General features: G+C 64.4%; 1 protein-coding gene across 2 annotated transcripts in view; it reads left to right on the top strand.

Annotated features, from left to right (window-relative positions):
- The first annotated feature begins 1710 nt into the window (after nt 1-1710).
- ABLIM2 (actin binding LIM protein family member 2) overlaps nt 1711-22862 on the top strand; it is a 161185-nt gene continuing 140033 nt past the window's right edge. For both annotated transcript variants that reach the window (XM_071217458.1, XM_071217449.1), the window contains exon 1: nt 1711-1804. In XM_071217458.1, the coding sequence (XP_071073559.1) occupies nt 1795-1804 (10 nt within the window). In that variant the 5' untranslated portion in view covers nt 1711-1794. The remainder of the gene's footprint in view (nt 1805-22862) is intronic.

The raw sequence follows: 22862 nt of genomic DNA, 5'->3' as shown, positions 1-22862 counted from the left end.
GCAGTTGCCCGAGGCCACACCTGGCTCGTGGCCCCAAGGACTGAGAACCAGAGTCTGGTTCAATCCATCAAATCGACCCACTGGTACCCGATGGCCCATCGCAGCGGGCACCGTACAGGAAGTGGAGAAAAGCGGACAGGGCTCCCCGCTGCCCCGCTGGGAGCCAAGCTTGCTAGGGAACCAACCAGCTGAGCAGGAGCTGAGAGCGGCGGTGGGCAAGGCCTGGGAGACCCGGCTAGCTGCACCCCAGCTGCTAACTTGCTGGGCCCCTCTGGACAGGAGGGTGCCGGAACCACACAACCCGAAGCCGAGAAGTGCTGACCCCCCAGCGCCTCTTCCTGTCCCCAGCCGTTTGCTCCAGGAGGCCGGCTGCCTCCCCTGGGAGGCCTGGCACCCGCACAGCCTGCCGAGCTCTGGGCTGCCCACTCCGCCCTGCCTCCCGCGGCCGGACGTGGAGAGCGTGGCCACCCACGCCAGGACCATCTCACAGTGCCCCCGGGGCAGAGGCCGTGGGGTGGCTTGGCAGCGGACGCGGCGCTCGGGGTGCGTCCAGCCTGCCTCCCGGGTGGTGGCCGGGAGATGCCGGGTGCTTGGGGTAGGCATGACACTCAGCCGGCACCCTCTTGCCTTCCCTCCGTTCTCCCCACAAATGCAATGCCCAGGTCTGCTCTGTGCCGGCCTACGCAGGGTGCTGCGAGTTATCAGCCTGCACAGTGAGGACGTGTACTGATGGCCGCTGCACACCCGAATGCAGCGTGCACGAGCGCATGTGACCCCCACAACTATGCCAGGAGGTGGCACAGAGGTGAAACACTCAGCAAGTCGGGGTCTGCAGCCTGACCCCAGCCCACCGCACCTGCCGCTGCCGTGAGGCGCCCACTGTCCTCCGGGTCTCTGCTCTTGCCAGGATCATCAGGACTAAGGCTCAACACCTAAGGCTCTCAGCCCTCAACTCCTCGCCCCATTGCGGGAGCCAGGTCGGGAACTGGCCACCTAACCCCCCCAGTGACCGTCCAGTACGTGGCACGTGCGTCCCGGAAGAGAGTCCCTCGGCTGTAGCCACAGCCACCAGCCGCGCCTCCTGGGGTCCCAGGGGGTCTGGCCGGCTCCAGCCCCGGGTCCCCGTCCCTCTTCCGTGGAAGGCTGCTGCTGAGCCAGGACTGAGGACCCGCTCCTGCCCCCGCCCTGAGCCTCGGGATCCCGCCCCGATCCTGCGCCCCTCCCGGGGGCCTGGACAGCGTCTCCCTAGAGCCGTGGCGCCCCACGTCCTCGGTGCTGCTCCCCACGCAGGGGCTCTGCCCCCTGAAGCCTCCCAGCCGCTGGTCAAGGTCCCTGCCCGCCCCAGCCCCATCGCGCCCGCCTCAGTTTCCCTCTCTGTCAACTGGGCAACGAGGCCTCTCTTGCAGCGTCACGGCTCAGACAAGCGCTGCGCGAACACCCCCAGCAGCGGCCACCCCCGGGCGACCGCCACAGTTCCACGCCCAGGGCCGCCACGGCCGCCGGCCCTCTGCGCCTGCGCCGGCCGCTGAGCCTGCCGGGATTTGCAGTCCGCCCGCCGGCTGCGGCGCCTACATCTCCCGGAGTGCACTGGGGCCGGGCGCTCCGGGGGCGGGGCCAGCCGGGGGCGGGGCGGGGCGGCGGGGCCGGGGAGGCGGGGCCGCGCGCCGGGGCTGCGGCTATGCGGGGCGCGCGCGGGTGCTGCGCGGAGCGGCGGGGGCCCCGGCGGGCGCGGCACCTGCGGGCCGGAGCTGCGGGCTGCCGCCGCGCCTGCACCGCTCCCAGGCCGCTGCCGAGATGAGCGCGGGTGAGTGCGGGCGACGCGCGGGCGACGCGCGGGCCGGTCTGCGGGCGCTGCGGGGGGCTGCGACGCGTTTGCCGGCGGCACCTGCCGCACCTTTCTGCGGGGCTCGCGCCTCGCCTCCCCCCAACTTTTGCTCACAGCCGCCGGGGCCGGCGCGCAGCCCCCTGCCCTGCGCCCGGGGCGCGCAGCGCTGCCTGCGGCGCGGGAAGGGCACCCCGTACCCCCGCGCGGCCCGGGGCTGTCTGAGGCGGCCGGGGGGCGGGCGAGGGCCCCGGAGCTGCCGCAGTCAGGGCCCAGCGCGGGGTGGTGAGATGGGGGGCTTTGCGGCAGGGGGCGCCGCCCCGGCGCGGCTCCCGCGGCTCCTGGTGGGCGAGCATCGGCCGACCCTCGGCGCCCCGGCCGCGCCCGTGTCAGATGCGGGGACCCCGAGACCGCAGAGGTGGCAGACCGGGTCCCGCATCCCTGCGCGTCGTCTCTCCAGGCCCCCACCCCCGCGCGTCCCCACCCCGGCCTCGCCCGTCGTCGTCGCCGCCGCCGGGATCCTGCAGCCTCGGTGCAGAGCTTGGAAATCCCACGTCGCCGCAACCCGGCCGCGCCCCGTGCGCTTGGGGAAACTGAGACCTAGAGCCAGGGCGGCGTCGGCGAACTAGGCTGGAGCGCAGCCGGCGGGTCCGTCCTGAGGGACAGCCTCCCTGGGCCAGGCCCGGGGCGGAGAGCTTGCCCGCAAATTCCGTGGCAGGGAAGGGCAGTCACCCATTTCTCCGGAGTGACCGGAGGATCCCGGGGCTTGAGTCGCTCGCTCAACCGGGCCGGGACTCGGACCCGGTTCTCTGGACTCTTTCCTCTAAGCCTGTCTGGGCCCAGACTGCAGTAAGACCTTTGGCCAAGGTGCAGAGATAAATCAGGGACAGTGGCTTCCCAGGGGCCGGGTATTGGGGCTGGAGAGGGAGCGTGGTTTACTGAGCACTTACTGTGTGCTCTGGACCTGGTGCTTGCTCCCTGCAGAAGAGGTTGGGAGAGAGGATGGGAGCAAATGGCAGGCAGTCCGAGGCGGTGGAATTCTCTGGAAGAGGATTTCTGAAATGGCCATCCTGTCGTCTGAGGGTGGCTGGAGGGGGGCAGGGCACCCTGAGACTTGGCGGAACCTCCCGATTCATTTATTTAATGGCAGGTGGGGATAACGGCCGGGTGCACAGAGGATAATTTTGTGCTTTCGGTGACAATAATTGATACCTCTGGTCCCTTCTGTAATCAAGAAGCGCCATCGGAAGGAGTGCCGGCACCCCCTCCGCATTTGTGGTTAGTCTGGGAAAAGGGGTGTGTAGGTACTGGGGGCCACGGGGTGCCCTGGGGGGGCCATGGTGGGAAGGAGGCTGGCGTTTGAAGGATGGTGTCTGCCTGCTGGCCTTGGCGAGTCCTGGCGCTGCCCGAGCTCGGTCTCCTGGGGTGTAAGTGGGAGCAGTCGGAATGGTCAGCCGGAGGGGACGGGGCATGGCGCTGGAGCCCCTGGCATGGGAGACCCTCCGTGGCTTGTGATGGTCATCGTTCAGTGGTCAGGTTCTGCCCTTTTGGGTTAATCCAGCCCTTTGAAACTGTTTCCCGTCCACCTGTCGCTGATGTCACAGACCTGAGTCCAGCCTTGTAATCCTCCCCCCCCCCCCGCACAGTGGGGACAGTTGACACCGTGGTACCCGGCGCCTGGGACCTGGCTCCAAAGTCCGCACCTGGGACATCTGGCAGGTCCGGAGGCTCCAGCATCAACAAGGGCAGGACTCCCCTGTGGCCATCCCCGTGGAAGGCTGCCACCGTTCCGGAGCTCGGCACGTGTGGCTCAGCGTCGCTGGGTCCTGCCTCCAGCTGCCCAGGTGGGGCTGACAGCCAAAGCCCCGGGCAGCCCCTCCTGGGTCGGAGGCGTCCATTTCTTTTTTGTCACGAGGGCTGAGGGCCTGTCTTCGGTCTGAGAATGGCCTGCACATGGCAGCAAGGCTGGGCGATGGCTTCTGGGGCGGGCTGAATTCTGGTGGCCAGGGAGCTTGTTTAAATAGCATGTGGTAGGAAGAGAAGGAGAAGTGTGTCAGTCAGGCCTGGATTCGAATCCAGCTCACAAGCAGTGGGGCCTCGAGTAGGAGGACCTAACCTCCCCGTGCCTCAGTTTCCCTGTTTGCTTGGAGGTTCTGAGCCCAGTGTGGGCCCATCTGTAGGTGATGATGAACATGGCAGTGGGTTCCCCACCCCCGGGCAAGGGCATGCACTGGGAGGGGGTGGCAGTGCCAGCTCTGCCGCCGGCGGGCACTGGGTGCTCGATCAAAGCCCACACCCTCTCTGAGCCCAGATGCTCTCCCCAGGTGGTCACGGGCCTGCCAGGTGGGATTCCCCGAGCTGACCAGGGTTTCAGGGGCAGGCGAGGCCAGGTGGGGGGCCTGGGGGGCTGGCTCGGCTGCCTTCTCTTCCCGTGTTTGCTTGGATGAGATCTTGGGGCTGGAAGGTACCTGGGCGTACTCCGGTGCCAGCCCACCCACTCGCACAGAGGGGGCCTGAGGCCTGGGGAGGGGTCACGGGAGTCATGGCCGAGCCAGCCCTTGGACTTCCAGTTGGTGTGGGTCCTGGTATTTAGGACAGAGAGACCCACTTCTGCATCTAATGCAGGAGCAGGCAAAGGTGCAGCCACAGGGAGGTTCAAACAGCCAAGCCGTGGAAACCACTTCAGTCCCAGCAAGAAGCAATGAAGGAATGTTAGTCCTTCATTCAGTCCCTCGCTCGTTCCGTGCACGTGCTAAGTGGCCGCCGTGTGCCGAGCCCTGCCCTGGTCCCGGGGTTCAGTAGGGGCAGGAACAAATAAAAACCCCCGTCTGTCTGAAGCTTACTTTAGAGTCGGGCAGGAGCATTCTCGTTGAATACATCCATGCAGTTTTTAATGCTAGGAGGCACTGTTTAAGAAAAGTTCGACATAAACAGCTGAGGACAAAATTGCCTGTCATACATGACCTTCACTGTGCAGACGCAACGAAGAAGGAAAAAAAGACTGGAAGGAAAAACATCGAAATGTTCCTCACCACCTGCCTCTTTATAGTTTACCTGTGTTTTCCAAGTTTCCTTCCTTGTGTGTGCTTTTCTTTTGTGACGAGACAATAAAGCGTCAAGAAGACAGCAAGCCTTGCTCTGGCTCTGAGGAGACGCCCTCGGGTTTGGAAATCCACGGCTCGGCGAGCGGTCTGGAAGGTTCTGTCCTGCAGGGGCCGCCGTCCTTTTCCGTGGACTGGTGGATGCCTCCCAGGAGTGGCATCGTGGAGCTTAGCAGAGGCAGCAGCACGGAAGCCCGTTTTCCCTGTGTGACTCCATTCGGAACTAGGCGCAGCAAGAGGGAATCATCCTGACCCAGAAAGTCAGCCGCTCTGCATCTCCAAAGGACTGTCATTTCCGGAGACCCAACTGGCACGCTCCGCGGTGTGGCTGCCGCCGGGCTCTGGAGTGTTTCTCTCGATGCTCAGGATTCCGTCCTGACCTGCTCACCCCAGGGCCTTTGTCCCTTGTGGCTTCTGCCGATGATGTCACCCGGAGAGAGGCGCTGTGTTTTCTAGAACAAGTCTTGACTTGGATGAGTCCTTGGAAAGTCTATACCGTCCTGGAAAAGGGCTTGTGGCCTGCGCTTGTGGGGACCCCCATAAGTCGTCTCTCGGACACCCCAGGCTTCCCAGGAGCTGGCGGGAGGGGGCTGGCACATCGGGGGAGGAGGGGGGTCTGTCCTGCGCTGGCCCTTTAAAGGGCATCTCCCTGTCCCCGAGGCCAGGCCAGGGCTGGGTCCCTGGGCTGCGGGTCGAGTACCCGACGCTGGAGCCTTCCCGGCACCCCTCGGCAGGACGTGGTGAGCGCTGGCCTGGGGTCGGATCCCAGGCTCCTTCTCAGCTCTGCGGCCGCCTGCAGTGGGGTGAGCATACCTCCTGTGCTGCTCCTTCCAGCCGGGGCTCGCGGCCCCTGCCCGGCCCATGGCGAGGGCTCCACAGAGGCCGCCGAGCTCGCTGCAGGGAGAGCACATGGGTGCTGGCCAAACCGCGGCTGGTGTTTCCCGACGCTGGCCCTGGGGGAGCTAGCCAGGCAGCCCCGCAGAGGCCCCGGCAAGCCCGGCCGCCCATCCCCGGGCCCCGGTACCCACGCCGGGGGCAGCCGCGGCCGGGAGGCTGTTTACACGGGGAAGTTTTCCATCCCCGCCGCGACTCGGGGCCTCTGGGGTGTCGGCGGCGCCCGGGAGGGCAGCTTAAGTGTCAAGTGGCAGCGGCTCAGCGGGCGCTCCCGCGGGCCAGGCGCTCAGCTGGAGGCTGTACAGGTCTCTCCCGGGACCCTTACTGTGGCACGTGTTAACTGATGAGTCACACCCAGGAGGCCGGGTCCCTTGCCGCGTGTCACGTGGCTTCTATGTGGCTGAGCGGGAGGTAGGAGCCCCCGTGTGCCGGGCTGGGCCCCAAGCCGTGTGCACCCAGCCGGGTGGGCTCTGTCCGCACGCCCCTCGTGCTTTAGCCAGTGCGCTGGCCGATGGACGGCTCCATGCAGGGTTTGGTTGCTCGCTTTGCGTGGATAGGACTTGCCAGCGCCGTCAGGATGGTGGCGTTTGTCGCGGCCTTTGCACAGCCCGTCTCGGCGGGCCGGAGAGCAGTCGTGCCCTTGCGGCGTGGCGCCGTCTGCAGCCCCAGCCTGGCTCTGTCCCGCTGCGGAGCTCAACCTCACGCCCTCCGTGGGTGTTGATGCCGGGGGTCCCTCACACAGCCCCGAGAACGGGGGCGCCCCGCTCTGGAGACGCCCCCTCACCCCAACGCTGCTCTGACCATGGTGCTGAAATGAACCCCACATGCCTCCTGGGTCGTGACGCGCGGCCTCCCAGCCTGTCTGTCCCGCTGGACAACAGGACCGTGGCGTCTCGGGGCCTCTCCCCCAGCCCCCCCAGTCCCCGCCCCCCCAGGGTCTCCCAGTCCCAGTTGCCACGTGAGCCCCGGCCTCCCAGCCCCACTGGTCTGGCCCCATATGACCTCGGACACGTCCTCCTCCCTCTCTGTGCCTCGGTGCACCCATCTGTGAAAACGGGGGCCCCAGCCTTCCTCTGACGCCCCCAGCCCCCATGTCTCCCGGGGGGTGCTCCGGGCCTGAGGCTGAGAAATGGCTGCAGGGAAGCAAGCGTGGCGTCCAGCCCACGAGCCTTCCGCCACCCTGGAGACCTCCCCCCGGCGTTTGCAAAGCCTCAGCCCTTGCGGGAGCTTGTCCTCAGCCAGGTGCACCTCGCCTGGCCATCGGCCAGTGGCACCTGCGGCTGTCGGCCTGGGTCCTGAGCTGGAGCCCGGGTCCCTCGTGGCAGGGGAAGGGCGGGTGGGCAGAGGCAGGGCTTGGGGTCCTTGGGACTCGGCAGCCCGAGGGCTGGGGCCGGTTCTGGGTAGTTCCAGCTCACCGGGAGTCCGGGTCGGGTGCTGGTTTTCTCTGCCTTGTCCTGGCAGACTTACCTGTGTCACCCTGGGACGTGGCGGCTTTGGTGGCAGGCAGACCGGGGTCTCAACCCCGGGTGCTCGCTTGCTAGCTGTGTCCCCTACCCCAAGCAGGGTGTTGACGCTCTCTGCCTCAGTTTCCCCACCTCGAAAGTGGCGAGGGAGAGCCCTGCTTTTTGGGGACTGCTCGTGACGTCATCGGAGATGATGTCTGGGTGTCAAGGGCGTGGGGCACGGCAGGTGCCCCGGGAGCGGGGGATGTTCTTTAGCTCTGCTCTAAACCGAATCTGGAACCCGGGGACAAAACGGACGCTTGGCTCTGCGCGGCCCACTTCGGCGGCCACTGACCACCTAGGCTGCCGCTGCAGCTCGCCTCCCTCTGGCGCCTGCCCCACCCCACCTCTGTGCTGTTGGCACCACCTCCGGCCCAGCGCCGGGGGACACGGGCGCGCCAGCTCCGGGCTGTTCGTGATGGTGCCATCCTCAAAGGGCGGGTGGCTCGGCTGGCGCTGGGGTCCTCTGAGCTGCACGCCCCTGAGCTTCATTCCCGGACGCTGCCTCCCGCGCGGAGCAGCCACGCGTGGCATTTTGGGGCTTCAGCTTCTTCATGCGTGAAACGAGGTTGTTGGAGAGACGCTCCGGCAGTGGATTCCAGCAGCCAGCTGAGACGCCCACGCCAGTGTCCCCAGAGAGCACCGCGCGGGGCTCATGTTCCTGCAAACGCCAGCCTCGTCCCTGCCCCCCGGGATCCAGCCCGTCCGCGCGGCCTGTCAGCTTGACACACGACAGCGTGGAAGGCGGCGCCCGCTTCCCGGCCCGCCCGCTCGCCGTCCCCGGGTGAGACCCGCAGCCAGGCCCCTCTGTGACCCTCTGCTTCTCCCGGGGCTCTGCGGCCCCAGGATCTGACTTTTAAAATGGCTCAGAGCCCCAGGTGGCACTTCGGCTGGACATGAAGGGACAAGAAGGAAGCACTGGAAGGAGCACCCCAACACCTTCACACAGCGGCTGGCTCGAGCGAGGCGGAGGGTGCAGGCAGTTTCTTTGGGTGGTGGTCCCAGGAAGCCAGGCAGGAAAGTGTGAGGGGCCCTGTGGAAAATGCCTCAGAATCGTGCCACCGAAAACGGGGCCCCGGGCTCTTTCTCCAAGACCCCGTCTTTCCTGGGCGAGGGCCGGTGCTGGGCCCTGCCGGAGGCCGAGCCTGCTGGTGGCCGGGCCGGCGGCCGAGGCGCCGAGGGGCAGAGAGTGTGTGGGGATGCAGGCGGGGTCCCTGGGGGCAGGTGTCCCCGTGAAGCTGCCCGGAAGTGGCCCAGCCCCTGCCCAGGCGGGGCCTCCTCTGTTTCCAGCCACAGAGCTGTCCCCAGGACACTCGGCTCATCCTGCAACCCCTGTTTAGTGAGCGCCTGCTGTGTGCATTCCTCCATCCTGACGACAGGCCCCCAGACCCTGTCCCCACCCCCCAAACCTGGAGTTCCTCCCCCGCTGCCCTCAGGGCTCGACCTTCCTCTCCGCCCTCCCCGCCCTCCCCTCTGCCCACCCGGAGTGGGGTTTCCAGCTGAGGCCTTGCTGCCAGCTCCCGGCCGCTGGGAGAGGGGCGAGGGGTACCCCTCCCCAAAACTCCTCGTCCCGGAGGGCGCAGGGGGCCGAACAGACGCCCTGGCACGTCCCCACCTGATCCCTGGAATCTGCGAATGTGTCCTCCCAGCAGAGGGATGGTACAGATGCGGTTACCTCGAGGCTCTTGAGATGGGGCTTCTCCTGGATTTTGGGGGGACAGTGTCATCTCAAGGCTCCTTGCGAGGGGGTTACAGAGAGAAGAGATGTAAGGACGAAGCAGAGACAGACAGGGTGCCCCGCTGCGGGCTTTGAGGCTGGAGGAGGGGGCCACATGGCAAGGGACGCAGGCGGCCTCTGGACGCCAGAAGAGGCGAGGGACAGCTCCTCGCGGAGCCCAGGAGGAAGCGGCCCCCGGGGCCCCACCTCGGGTCTGGCCTCTAGCACTGGGAGGGCACGCCCGTGTTGCTCTCCACCACCGAGCTGGGGGGACTCGTCACAGCAGCTGCAGGGAGCTGCCCAGGTGGCTGCCACCACCGTCCCTGCCCCCGCACTGGGGGGAGGCGGGGGAGGGGCGTGGAGACACTTGGCCAGGTGAAGACCGTGGCGGACGTCCTCGCTCAGGGCATCTTGGTGCACAGTGTCTGGTCTTGTGTCCCCTGCCGGGTGTCCCCAGGGCAGGGTCTGGGCCTCGGACATGCTCTCAGGTTGCCTTGGCTGAGAGGTGTTTAGTGAGCACCAGGGAGCAAATGACAAATGGATGAGGGTGGCCGCTGGAGGAGGGTGAGGGCAAGACAGTATTTCCTGAGGCCCTGCCACGTGACCCCCTGTCACCCTCGGGCCCCACGCTCATGGGGGCTGGGGGGTCAATCACTGGGCGCAGGGCAGTGGGCAGGGGGCACAGCTGCAGGCTCAGGACAGGGGGCACAGCTGTGGGCTCAGGGCAGGGGGCAGGGGGCACAGCTGTGGGCTCAGGATACCCAGCAGAGGGTATAGAGCTGTGGGCTCAGGGCAGCGGGCAGGGGCACAGCTGCAGTCTCAGGGCACGCAGCAGGGGGCACAGCTGCAGTCTCAGGGCACGCAGCAGGGGGCACAGCTGCAGTCTCAGCACGCAGCAGGGGGCACAGCTGCAGTCTCAGGGCACGCAGCAGGGGGCACAGCTGTGGGCTCAGGGCAGGGGGCACAGCTGTGGGCTCAGGACACCTGGCAGGGGGCACAGCTGTGGGCTCAGAACAATGGGCAGGGGGCACAGCAGCAGGTTCAGGGCAGGGGGCACGGCTGTGGGCTCAGGGCAGTGGGCAGGGGGCACAGCTGCAGGCTCAGGGCAGGGGGCATGGCTGTGGGCTCAGGACACCCAGCAGAGGGTATAGAGCTGTGGGCTCAGGGCAGCGGGCAGGGGCACAGCTGTGAGCTCAGGACACTTGGCAGGGGGCACAGCTGTGGGCTCAGGACAGTGGGCAGGGGGCACAGCTGCAGGTTCAGGGCAGGGGGCATGGCTATGAGCTTAGGGCAGTAGGCGGGGGCACAGCTGTGGGCTCAGGACACCTGGCGGGGGGCACAGCTGCAGGCTCAGGGCAGGGGGCAGGGGTCACAGGTGTGGGCTCAGGGCAGGGGGCACAGGTGCAAGCTCAGCACTCCCAGCAGTGGGCACAGCTGTGGGCTTAGGACAGGGGGCACAGGTGTGGGCTCAGGGCAGCGAGCACAGTTGTGGGTTCAGGGCAGCGGGCAGGAGGCACAGCTGTGGGCTGAGGGCAGCGGGTAGGGGGCACAGCTGCGGGCTCTGCCTCTCCGTCGCTATCCGGGCTGACTCTCCTCGCTGAAAGAAGGCCGCTCCTGTTCGAGAGGCGTCCTGTGCCCACCAGCCCCTCCTGGCCGACCCGGCTCAGCTGGCGATTCGAGGGGATTCTAAAAACAGCTAGCACTGAAGGAGAAGCCCGCCACAGCCACAGAAGGTTACCCTCCCAGTTCTGGAAGGCAGGCGTCCACCGTCAGCACCGCTGGGCCCAAGCCCAGGAGTGGGCAGCCCACATTTCCCAGGGGCACTGGGGAGCTTGTGTGCACCCCCCTCCAGCCCCCGGAGCCCGCCGATGGCCCTGGCGCGTGGCCACGTCACTCCAGTAATCAAGGTTGCCTCTTTCGCTTGCCCTACTCGTCTCCACGTGGCCCCCTCCGTGGCTCTGCCCCGTCCCCCTCTGCCTCCCTGTCCCAGGGACCCTGGCGGTGGCATTTGGAGTCCACGGACGCTCTCCCCGTCTCAGGTCCTTCGTCACAGCTGCAGGCCTCCTTTTTGGACCACGTTGACGGGTTCCGGGGATCAGGGTGTCTTTCGGGGCCGTGACTGAGCGGTTCTCGGAGCTTTCTCTGCCTGGAACTGCCCCCTTTTCTGTCCCCGGGAGCTCTCGAGGGCGGCTCAGGGCATGAGAGAATGAGTTCTTGTAGGATAAAAAATGCTCTTAGCGCAGCTAAATTTAACTGTCTTCCCAGGCCCCGTGAGCAAGACACTGTCACAGACTTGGAGGCAGCTTCTGTCGGCACCTCCGTCCAGGGGGGCAGTTAGCAGGGTGTCCTGAGCCTTACACGCCCCAGAGCCCCGGACGCAGTGCGCGACGTCTGGACACGTCTGCTGGAGAAACGTTCCAGGGAGCGAATGTGGCTCAAGAGGTTGAGCGCCTGCTTCCCACATGGGCGGTCCCAGGTTCAGTCCCCAGTGCCTCCTAAAACAAACAAAAAAACCAGCAACAAGCAAACAAATGGGAGAACAACTCAGGGGAGCCGATGCGGCCCAGTGGTTGAGGGGCTTCCCACATACGAGGTCCCAGGTTCAATCCTGGGCTCAGTACCTAAAAATCAAAAAGAAAATTCCAAAGTGCAGGCTGAGATTTCTGCACAAGAAGCCCGTCCAGTGCAGGGGTTGGATGTCCTGCAACAGGCACGATCCGTGGCCAGCTGCAGAGTGCAGCTCCTGCCCGTCGCTGGTGGTGGTTTTCAAACTTTTGGGACTTAGGACCCCTTTAGCTCCAAATCATCGGGGAACCCCAAGAGCTTTTGTTTACGTGGGTTGTATTTGTTGCTATTTACTGCATTAGAAGTTAAAAGTGGAAATATTTGAAACATATTTGCTGATCCCTTGGCTAAGAATGACACACCCGTGTACACGGCTGTGGTGGCATTTCTGTGAGCAGAGCGTCACTGCTTGACGTATTCGCAGGCTCCTTAATGTCTGGCTTAATAGAAGGCGGCGGGAGTTGCACGGCCATTTCTGGATTCAATCACTTGTGATAGGCTGCAGCCTCTGGAAAATGCCATGGTTCTCTCAGGAGAAAATGAGAGCGAAAAAGGGAGATGACGTCTGAGTCTTATGAAAATAGATTGGGCCCTGCTGACCCCTTGCTAGGGTCTCCCCCCCCCCGACCCCAGGGGTCCCTAGACCTCACGGTTAGAACTGCCGATAAAGGAACTTTCTGCAGCCGTTGAGAGGATTAGGAAGGGTTGGTAGAAGATTGCATTAACGCGGGTGCTGAATGAAGAACGCAGGGCTAGAGTTTTATGTGCAGTTTGATCTCTGCAAATTATTCAGAAAGACACACTAGAGGAAACACCTCGCTGGGTGGACGGGGCCGCTTTTCCTTTTTTGCAAGCGCTGCGGCCTTCTCCTCGTGCCCTGTTTATTCATATAACAGTGCAGGTGACGGGCTTGGCCCCTTCCCGGGGAAGGCGCGTCTCCCACGCTGATGTCGGGGCTCAGAGAGCGGCCATTGGCCGCGGCCCAGCTCGGGGCTCGCGGGAGGGACGGCCATCTCTGTTCCGGGAGGTGGACGCCGCGGCGTCGCCATGTCACAGCCACGGGGATGCAGCGTGTGCACGTCGGTGATAACGGAGCCCGCAGCTCTAAAAGGGGGCTCGGCACCTGCGCTGCTACCTGGGGCGGTGAGGATTCGGGGGCCAGTCTGAAGTCCCGCGTCCTCGCCGGGAAGCACACGCCGTGGCCGGGCTCTGGAGAGAGCCTCAGGAGCCCGGCGTGGGCTGGCAGCCTCGGGAGCCCGGCTGCTGGCCGGAGCGCGTGGCCGTGGGAGCCGGGGATCCGCCTCTTGCAAGTCGTGATCTGCCCTTCCCGGGGCCATCCTGGTGCCCAGGTGCCGGTGGCGCGGTGGTGCAGCTCCATCCCCCACCCAGAGCCCCGAGGGGTGGCTGTGGTTGCACCCAGTTTCCAGGCCGGCCCTTGGGCTGAGATGGGGGGGTGCTTTGCCCAGCCCACGTGACTATAAAGCCCAGAGGTGGGGTCCCCCCTCCCCGCTCGCGGAGCGTCCTCCCAGCACCGCCTCCCCGAGAGCACCACTGGGTCCTTCAATCGAGGCAAAATGGGGTGATGGCCTCGTGCCGTGGTCCTCAGGCTTCTTTTTTGTTCCCCACACCCCCCGCCACCAGTTTTCTGCTCGCTGTGTCTGTTCGCTGTGTGGTCTGTGTCTGCTTGCATTCTCAGTGGCGCCAGGAATCTGTATCTCTTTTCATTGCGTCATCTTGCTGTGTCAGCTCTCCATGTGTGCAGCGGCACTCCTGGGCAGGCTGTGCTTTTTTTGTGGGGGGCAGCTCTCCTTGCAGGGCGCATTCCTTGTGCATGGAGCACCCCTATGTGGAGGACACCCCTGCGTGGCAGGGCGCTCCTTGTGTGCACCAGCACTGCATGTGGGCCAGCTCCACACGGGTCAGGAGGCCTGGGGATTGAACCCTGGACCTCCCATGTGGTAGGTGGACGCTCTATCAGTTGAGCCATGTCCGCTTCCCTGGGCGCCAGCTGGTGTCATAGCCTCTGTGTAAGCACGGCCTCAGCTGCATGCCACCTCCTTCAGGCCTCTTGCCATGGGGAGGCCACCGTGACCCCCCGCGGTGGTCCGGGGCACGCAACAGGTACAGTGGAACCGGGCTTTGAGCCCTGCAGAGCCGGCGGGTGGCGTCTCGCTCGCTGCCTGGCCTTCAATTCTATTCCAGAACGGATCACCGACGGCCGCGAGCGTGTCATCCCGTGGTGGCTGGACAGACAGACAGGCTGCGCCCAGCGGAGGCGAGCGGGAGGGGGGCACAGGGAGCGCACCCCAGGGCGTGTGCACGGGGACTGGGTGGCTGGCGGGTCTGGGGGCACCCCAGAAGGGTGGCACTGTGCCAAGTCACTGGGTGCAAGAGCGTGGCCCACCAGGGCAGCCCTGGGCAGCTCAGCCCGGCCGGGACGCAGGGGGCCTGGGAGTGGCCAGCGACACGGCTGGACCTAAGCCCCCAGCCGGGTGAGAGAGCGTCACCCCAACCAGGGCCGCACGGGCCAGGGAGGCGGAACACAGTCAGATAAAACGCCGCGCGGCCACCACGCAGAGTGCGACGGAGCTGGCTTGCTCAGCTATCGATCGCTGCTTGGACGACTCGACGCGCGGGACTGCATTTGGCAAAGGCCGTCTCCCTAGGTGCCCATGAGCTGCTGGCAGACGGAAATGAATTGCAGGGCAGCTGCGCGCCTCCTTGAGGGGTGGGGGTGGCTGAGCTCACACAGGAGAAGGAGGAGTCGGAGCTGCAGGGTGAGCCCAGGGCTGGCTGTCCCCCATCCCAGTCCTTTTCTGCCACCCTGAGATGCCCGGCAGGAGAGCCAGCTGCTTCGCCAGGCGCCAGGGCTGCGGGGGCTGGAGACGGGGGTGGCGCTCAGCTGAGCGTGGGCCCTGCCAAGTGACCCTGGAGCACAGGTCCCAGGGGAGGAGGGGAGGTGTCCGCAGGGCACAGGTGTGGCCACCGATTTTAATGAGAAAAGTGGCTTGAAAGGACGCTGTCCGTCTCCACCACCCAGGCCTTGTCTACACCTGCTGATGTGACTGGTTCACCCGCAGTTAAGAAGTGGGAGAGTGGGCGTCGCGCTTTCCTGAACTCTGCGACCAGCACTTCTCCCTCCTCCACACCTGGGGGTCCGCTCAGGCACCTTGGGGGTGGGGGCACAGCCTTTCCCGGGGGGCTGTGGCCGTTTAATGTTATTTATGAATCCCAAAAAGAGATGTTAAGTTTGCACCCTGGTCTGTTCCCCTGGGCGCAATACCCTTTGATTTAAATGCAAAGGCTTTACATTTACTTGATTAAATCAAGATTAGGGCTTTCAGTGGACCCGGTCATCCCGGCAGGGAGCGCTGAGCCCACCTCCGATGGCTCTTTCAGCTTCCCGCCGAGGGCAGTGGGGACGTGGCCCTCCGCGTCTGCAGCCACAGAGGACAGTCAGGTGCGAGGCAGGCCACTGGCCAGACGACACTGGGGCTGCGGAGAGGAGGCAGGCAGGGCCCCCGTCCCGGGAAGCTGCGGTCGGCCCGAGGGGCAGCGGTGGGGTCAAGGGCCGCGTGGACCAGCGAGGCCCCGAGACTCAGGGAGGCGTCTCGAGCCAGCCCCAAGCCCCTGCTGGTGGCCCAGCCGTCCCTGCCCCGCTTCTGGGAAAGAGGGTCACTCCTGCTGGGAATAGAGCCTGCCTCTCCCATGGCCTTGGCACTTCCGAGGGGTCGGCGGCTGGCATCCGGCCCAGGGACCTAGGCAGGTGTGCGGTGGCTGGGAGGCCCCCGGGAGCCTCGGGACGCCCTTACCCAGCGGCCTCTCTGCTTTGCACGGTGGTGTCTTCACAGTCCTCCACCCCCCCGGAGCCATGTGGGAAGCCCCGGGAGTGCCTTGGGAGGGGGTTGCACCGCTTCCTGCTTTGTGCCAAAGAGTGGGTGGTCCTGCCCGGACAGGGCCTCTTGAGGCTCCATCCGAGAGCTCAGAAGCTCTGCGAGCCGCTGGCCGAACTTGGTGACGTTGGTCACCGCTGGCCTCAAGTGCGCGGATGGAGGAAAATTAAGGTGGACCCGGTGGTGCTCTGGGCAGTGTGGCTGGCGCCTGGCCACAGACGCTCGCTTTGCCGGAACCCAGATTGCCCTGGTGGCATCAGCACTGCACTTGGGCCAGTTCATCACACGGGCCAGGAGGCCCGGGGTTTGAACCGTGGACCTCCCATGTGGTAGACAGATGCCCTAACCACTGGGCCAAGTCCGTTTCTCAAGTCCCCGCCCCTTGGGGACCTATATAAACACACTCAGTCGAGAACAGAGAAGTAGACACACAGAGAAGAACACAGAGGAAGAGAGCAAGCCCCGAGACAGGCAGAGGCCCCGGGAGAGGAGCCTTCCCTGAGAGTTGGCGGCTGCAGGGCCCGGAGCCCGAGTGGCTGAGCAGGCCTGGAGAGAAACGGGCCTCCAGCCACAGCTGGGTGGGAAGGAGCTGGGCTCATGGGGCTTGGAGAGGTGCCGCAGACAAGAATACAAGAGGACGCAGAAGAACACACAGTGAATGGACACAGAGAGCAGACAAGGGGGGAGGGGAGGGGAGAGAAATAAAAAATAAATAAATCTTAAAAAAAAGCTCGCACCCCAGGCGGCGGTGGGTAGAAAGTTGCTGTTGGACCCGCGCCGGGCAGGGGCACCCGCGTGGACGCGTGGACTTGGAGAAGGTCCTGCGCCCCCCTCCCCCATGCCCCCAACTCCCTCCTAACGGGATTTGAAGAGGGCACCGCGGAGGAACGGGGCGCCCCTCGCAGCCGCCCGCTGTCCAGGGACTGCAGGTTCAGGCTGGCGATGGACCATGGAGCCGTAAAGCCTCTCCCAGGAGGGGCTTGGCGGGGCGCACCCCGTCCACCGCCAGCGCCGCCTCCCCCGTGCGGGACCACCTTTTGGCGCGATTCGTGCGCAGTGGCCCAGCGGGCGGCTCCGAGTCGGGGGGGCTCAGTGCTGTCCCCCTGTCCGAGCAGGCCCGGTTTCCTGGCCATGACCCTGTGACATGGACACTGGTAGTGTCCCTGGTTAGTCTCCTGGGGCTGCCAATAAAGTGCCACAGACCAGGGTCCACTGGAACCACTGGAACGTCTGCCCTCCCGGCTCGGGGGGCCCGAAACCCCAAATCCAGGGGGGCAGGCCGCTCCCCTGGGGGCCCTCGCAGCGGCCGGCGGGGCGCCCCTTCTCATGGCCGCATCGCCCCCGTCTGTCTTCACGGTCACGCAGTCTCCCCGTGTGTCCATGTGCCTGTGGGTCCATGTCCCCATGTCCCCTCCTGTCTGTTACGAGGACCCCAGCCTCTGGAGTTAGGCCCGCCCTGCTTCCTCTCGACTCGATTCCATCTGCAAAAGCTGATCTCCAAGTCAGGCCGCTGTGCGGGCCCAGGAGCACATGGACCACTCCTCAGCCAGAGCTGTCCCTGACGCCCGGATGAGGAAACGAGGCCGGCGAGCAAGTCACCTGCCGAGGTGGCCGGCCCTGGGCTCCTCAGGGCTCGGAGTGCCGGGAGCCAAGCGTCTCCTTGCAGGGCATCCAGCTGCCTCCCTGTGTTCACTCCGTCCCTCGGTCACTCGTCAGGCCCGGGCAGAGCCCACTCTCTGCCCCCCTGGGCTGACCCGTACATTCCCGGCTCCGTCCCCCCTGGCAGGGCTCGCAGGTCGGGGTGGACTGGCTCTGATAGGGACACTGGAGAGGGCTTTCTGGAGGAGGGAGGCCTGCTGGGCGTTCAGGTTGGAGCAGGAGTTGGTCAGGTGAGCGAGGAGAACATTCCAGACCGGGCACCAACGGGTGAGCAGAGATGCGGGATGAAGGGCCGGGGGCGGCTGGGAATTGGCCCCAAGGACACCCGCCCCCTGCGCCTGGCGCCTGAGGAAGTGCCGCCAGGGCAAGGCGTTTGGGTTTGGGTCCTGCAGGAGGCGGTGGCCCTGAAGGCCGTGCCACAGGGGGATGTGGTCAAAACTTGTGGTCAAACAGGTTCTGGCTGAGCTTCACCTGAAGAGGGCGGTCTCAGGAAGGAGCCAGAGGAGGCGCCGTCTTCTCTTGGGCCGACCCCAGGGGATTGGCACAGCTTTCCGGGAGTGCTGTGTTGAGAAGGATTCTGAGGACAAGTCCCAGCAGAGTCAAAGAGCAGGCCATCTGTCGCCCGTGTCTGCCCCCGGCTCTAGGAAGCTGGGGAGGCATGGGGGTGTGCAAGCCACAACTTATCGACTCTGGCTACAAAGGGGAAACTGAGGCCAGGAGAGGAGAGAGTTTGCTCGGTGGCAAAGCCAGGGGTCGAGCCGTGGGTCTGCCTCCGTCGCTGCAGACAGGTCCTGGAGGCACAGCTTGCCGGCCCTGCCGCTCGAGCCCCTTCCAGACGGGGGTCTCTCCCTCCTCCGTCTCCCCAACTTCCTATTTTGAAAAAGTTTCAGCTGACAGATATTAAAACAAAGCTGAGAAGTGGACGTGGCTCAACTTATAGGGCGTCCGTCTACCACATGGGAGGTCCAGGGTTCGATCCCCAGGACCACCTGACCCATGTGATGAGCTGGCCCATGGGCAGTGCTGATGCGCGCAAGGAGTGCCGTGCCACACAGGGGTGCCCCTGCGTAGGGGAGCCCCATGCGCAAGGAGGGAGCCCCACGTGCAAGGAGTGCGCCCCGTAAGGAGAGCTGCCCAGCACAAAAAAAGCACAGCCTGCCCAGGAGTGACGCCGCACACATGGAGAGCTGACGCAGCAAGATGACGCAACAAAAAGAGACTCTGTTTCCCAGTGCCACCAAATAATGCAAGTGGACGCGGAAGAACACACAGCAAATGGACCAGAGAGCAGACAACAGGGGGGAAGGGAGAGAAATAAATAAAATAAATCTTAAAAAAATTTTTTAAAAATAAAGCAGATCGGAACAACAGCCCCGACCCTGTGACACCCTCCCCTGCGCACACCGGCTGCGACTGTTGCCTGCAGGTTCTTTCTCTCCCTTTCCTGAACACGACGGAAGGTACTTGCCGGCAGCCTGGCATTCTCCCTCCTCAGTATTGAGCACAGCCCACCTGGGAGTGGGTCCAGGTCTCCAGCAGTCCCCCCGTCCCCCAGGTGTCCTTAGAGACGCTTGCTGCTTTTTTCTCACCTGCAGCACCTGAGGCCGCGGCCTCTTTGCTTTAATCTCCCCGGTCTAGTCTCCCCACCTTTCTCGGCTCTTTCCTTCCATGCCACTTTCCAAAGCCCAGCCCTGCTGCCTGCCAGAAGCCCACACCCGAGGGCTGGGGGCAAAAACGCCCCGGTGACGGGTCCCACTTCCCACCCGCAGGTGCATGGCCCACCTGTCCCCACCTGCTCGAGGTGTCCGGGCACACCTGTGTCCCACTGGAGATGGGGGGCCTGGCGGGACGTCTCGACGTGTGTGAGAGGCTCTCCTGACGGGGTGCCCCCTGCACCCCCGTTTTACAGAAGAGGAAACTGAGGCTCAGGAGACACCACCAGGCCGGGTCCCAGAGCTGGTGCGCGATGCGGTGGGTGGGTGTGCCCCGGACTACCACTGCCACGTCCTGGAAGAGCGCCGCTGCCCTCCCCGCCTAAGAGTCCTGCTCAACATCTTTATTTTTCTAGCAAACATTTTTCTTTTTTCTTTTTAAGATTTTATTTTTATTTATTTCTCTCCCCTTCCTTCCGCCACCCCGGTTGTCTGTTCTCTGTGTCTATTTGCTGCTATCTTCTTTATCCACTTCTGTCGTTGTCAGCGGCACAGGAATCTGTGTTTCTTTTTGTTGCATCAGCTCTCCGTGTGCGCAGCGCCATTCTTAGGCAGGCTGCACTTTCTTTCGCACTGGGCAGCTCTCCTTACGGAGGGGACACCCCTGCATGGCAGGGCACTCCGTGTGCACATCAGCACTGCGCATGGGCCAGCTCACCACGTGGGTCAGGAGGCCCTGGGTTTGAACCCTGGACCTCCCATGTGGTAGGCGGATGCTCTAGCCTTTGAACCAAGTCCGCCGCCCTATCAAACATTTTTCAAGCCCCTGATCTTACTTCTCAGCTTTTAAGCAGCGTTCATAATCGAAGCTGTAATTCACTGTAACTACTGATATTACAGTGAGTGGTGGAAGCAGTCGTGCTGTCGGGGTGAAGGCCCGTGTTAAAATACGGGGCGGGGGGTGTGCCATGGAGGAGGGGGCCGTGAGAGGCGGGTAAGGAAGGCCCTGGGGCCCGTGCACCCCTTTCCAGCGAGCCCCAGGGCAGCCCCAGCTGCCATTCCCAGCGCTTTTTTTTCCTCCACCAAGCAGCCTCGTCCCCACAGAGAACCTTCTAGGCATCTGCGCCCCCGAATTCCTGTCCATGAAGCCTGGGACGGCCGAGCTGCAGGGAGTGCAGCTGCTCAGGGGCAGCTGGCGGAGAGAAGGTTCTGGAGCCGGGGGTCACCAAGGCAGGCGCTAGCCGTGCCGCGCTCGGGTGTTGCGTGGAGCGCTTTCCTCTGTTTTCTCGAAGCCTCCGTGGTTTCTGCTCTGGCCTCGCGGCCTGTCGCGGGAGCTGGTGGAGAGCGCAGCGTAGAACTTTCTCCTCTGCAGGTGGTGACCCGTTAGTGGGAGGCAGGAAATCAGATTAGTGGGTCACAGGCAGCCTTTTTTATATAACGCTTTGACTTGAATAGAAAAATAACAGCGTACGGCACAAGTAGCAAGGGTAAGTGCTGTTTTGCAAAAAGTGCTTTTGTTATACATTTATATACGCATACATTTGCGTATTATATCGATGGTTTAAACTGTTACTGAGTGTGCTGGGCTGAAAAAAAATGCCTCTCTCCCGATCCCTCGGCCCCGTCAGCGTTAAACGGTATCGTATTTGGAAGAGGGGTCTTTGCAGATGTGATTAAGTCGAGGCCTTTGAGGTGGAGGATGATCCTGGATTATCTGGACGGCCCAAGTGTAATCACAAACGTCCTAATGTGAGGGAGTGAGGGTGGAGATTAGTGATAGATGCACAGAGGACCGAGGGTGGTGTGTCCGTGTGGCAGAGACCAGAGCAATGCAGCCTCCAGCCAGAAGGCCCCGAAGAATCCCGGCCACCACCAGAAACCGGAAGAGGCAGGAAAGCCCCCTCCCCTAGGGCCTCCGAGGGCAGCACGGCCCTATCTTGACCTTGGCCTTACAATCCTAATGGTGGACTTCTGCCCTCCAAAACTGTAAGGGAATAAATTTCTGCCACCAAGTTTGTGGTCATTTGTTACAGCAACCGTAGGAAAGTAATGTACTGCGTAACAAACAAGCCCAACGCTCAGCAGCACACCCCAGCCATCAATTGCACGGCGCAGGGTCTGTGCGGCTCTGCCTTTTCTCTCGTCTTCCTGCTGGGAAACCTGGGGTGTTCTCAACAAGCAGAGACAGAAACAGTGGGGCAGCAGAGGAGGTGAAGTTTTTAAGGTTCAGGCGCAGAACTGGCGTGTTGCCACTTCTTCCCACCTGCCATCGGCCAAAGCTAGTCCAAGACAAGCACAAGAAAAACCTGCTCTTCCCAGGTGGGGGTCCTAGGAAGGGTGTGGACGAGAACCAGAGCCACTGTCCGCCCTGCAGGTAGCACACCTGCGTGTGCCGGCCCCTCTCGACGGGGACGTGCCACTCTCTGTGTGACGTCAGAGCAGTTGAAGCCACTGGCCAGGGGCAGAGAGCCCAGCTCCGAGCGTGACGCCCGGGTGCCCTTCATGGAAGGTTCCTGAGTTTTTGGGACTCAGCCCTGCTTCCCAGCGTCTCTTCCTGAGGACCAGCCTGGAAGCTTCTGGGCAGGGCAGGGACGGCTCTGGAGCCCACTCCACATCCTCCGGAGGAAACGAGGGTCCTGTCCAGGGGGCTGGGGAGAGAGAGACGGGGGCTCTTCCCCCAAAGTCCAGCAGAACGCTCCCCCTCCCCAGGCCATCACCAGGCTGAGGATGGATGTGCAGGTGGGCTGCAGCCCATCAGGGCCGAGTGTGGAGCGGAGGCGGGGTCAGTCCCAGCCAATCAGGTGGTGAGAACGGGCAACGGAGGCGGGTCTGTGGAGAAGTCTGGGTGCTGATGCCCGAGAAGGGGGCGGCGGATGCTGGGGGCAGGTGCTGATTGTCCTACTGGCCCTCCTGGTTTTCTCTCTCCTACCCCGCCCCCCAAATCATGGGAAGTCCCTGGGTGGGGACAGGGCTCAGGGCAGCCCTCCTGGTCCTCTGCCCAGGCCTGCCAGCTCAGGCCCCAGGGGCCTCTGCAAGACTGAGAGCCACTGTCCCCCTCCGGAGCTGGCTGCACTGTCCCCCTCCGGAGCTGGCTGCACCGTCTCCCACTGGAGCTGGCTGCACTGTCCCCTCTGGAGCTGGCTGCACCGTCCCCCACTGGAGCTGGCTGCACCGTCTCCCACTGGAGCTGGCTGCACCGTCCCCTCTGGAGCTGGCTGCACCGTCCCCGCTGGAGCTGGCTGCACTGTCCCCTCTGGAGCTGGCTGCACCGTCCCCCATTGGAGCTGGCTGCACCGTCCCCCACTGGAGCTGTCTGCACTGTCCCCCACTGGAGCTGGCTGCACTGTCCCCCACTGGAGCTGGCTGCACCGTCTCCCACTGGAGCTGGCTGCACCGTCCCCTCTGGAGCTGGCTGCACCGTCCCCCACTGGAGCTGGCTGCACCGTCCCCCACTGGAGCTGGCTGCACCATCCCCTCTGGAGCTGGCTGCACCGTCCCCCACTGGAGCTGGCTGCACCGTCCCCCACTGGAGCTGGCTGCACCGTCCCCCACTGGAGCTGGCTGCACCGTCCCCTCTGGAGCTGGCTGCACCGTCCCCCACTGGAGCTGGCTGCACCGTCCCCCACTGGAGCTGGCTGCACCGTCCCCCACTGGAGCTGGCTGCACCGTCCCCTCTGGAGCTGGCTGCACCGTCCCCCACTGGAGCTGGCTGCACCGTCCCCCACTGGAGCTGGCTGCACCGTCCCCCACTGGAGCTGGCTGCACCGTCCCCCACTGGAGCTGGCTGCACCGTCCCCCACTGGAGCTGGCTGCACCGTCCCCCACTGGAGCTGGCTGCACCGTCCCCTCTGGAGCTGGCTGCACCATCCCCCACTGGAGCTGGCTGCACCGTCCCCTCTGGAGCTGGCTGCACCGTCTCCCACTGGAGCTGGCTGCACCGTCCCCTCTGGAGCTGGCTGCACCGTCCCCCACTGGAGCTGGCTGCACCGTCCCCTCTGGAGCTGGCTGCACCGTCCCCCACTGGAGCTAGCTGCACCGTCCCCCACTGGAGCTGGCT

This window comes from Dasypus novemcinctus, chromosome 1 (genome assembly GCF_030445035.2).
Source record: "Dasypus novemcinctus isolate mDasNov1 chromosome 1, mDasNov1.1.hap2, whole genome shotgun sequence".
In the NCBI taxonomy this organism is placed as follows: Eukaryota; Metazoa; Chordata; class Mammalia; order Cingulata; family Dasypodidae; genus Dasypus; species Dasypus novemcinctus.
This window is presented reverse-complemented; position numbering and strand designations above follow the sequence as displayed.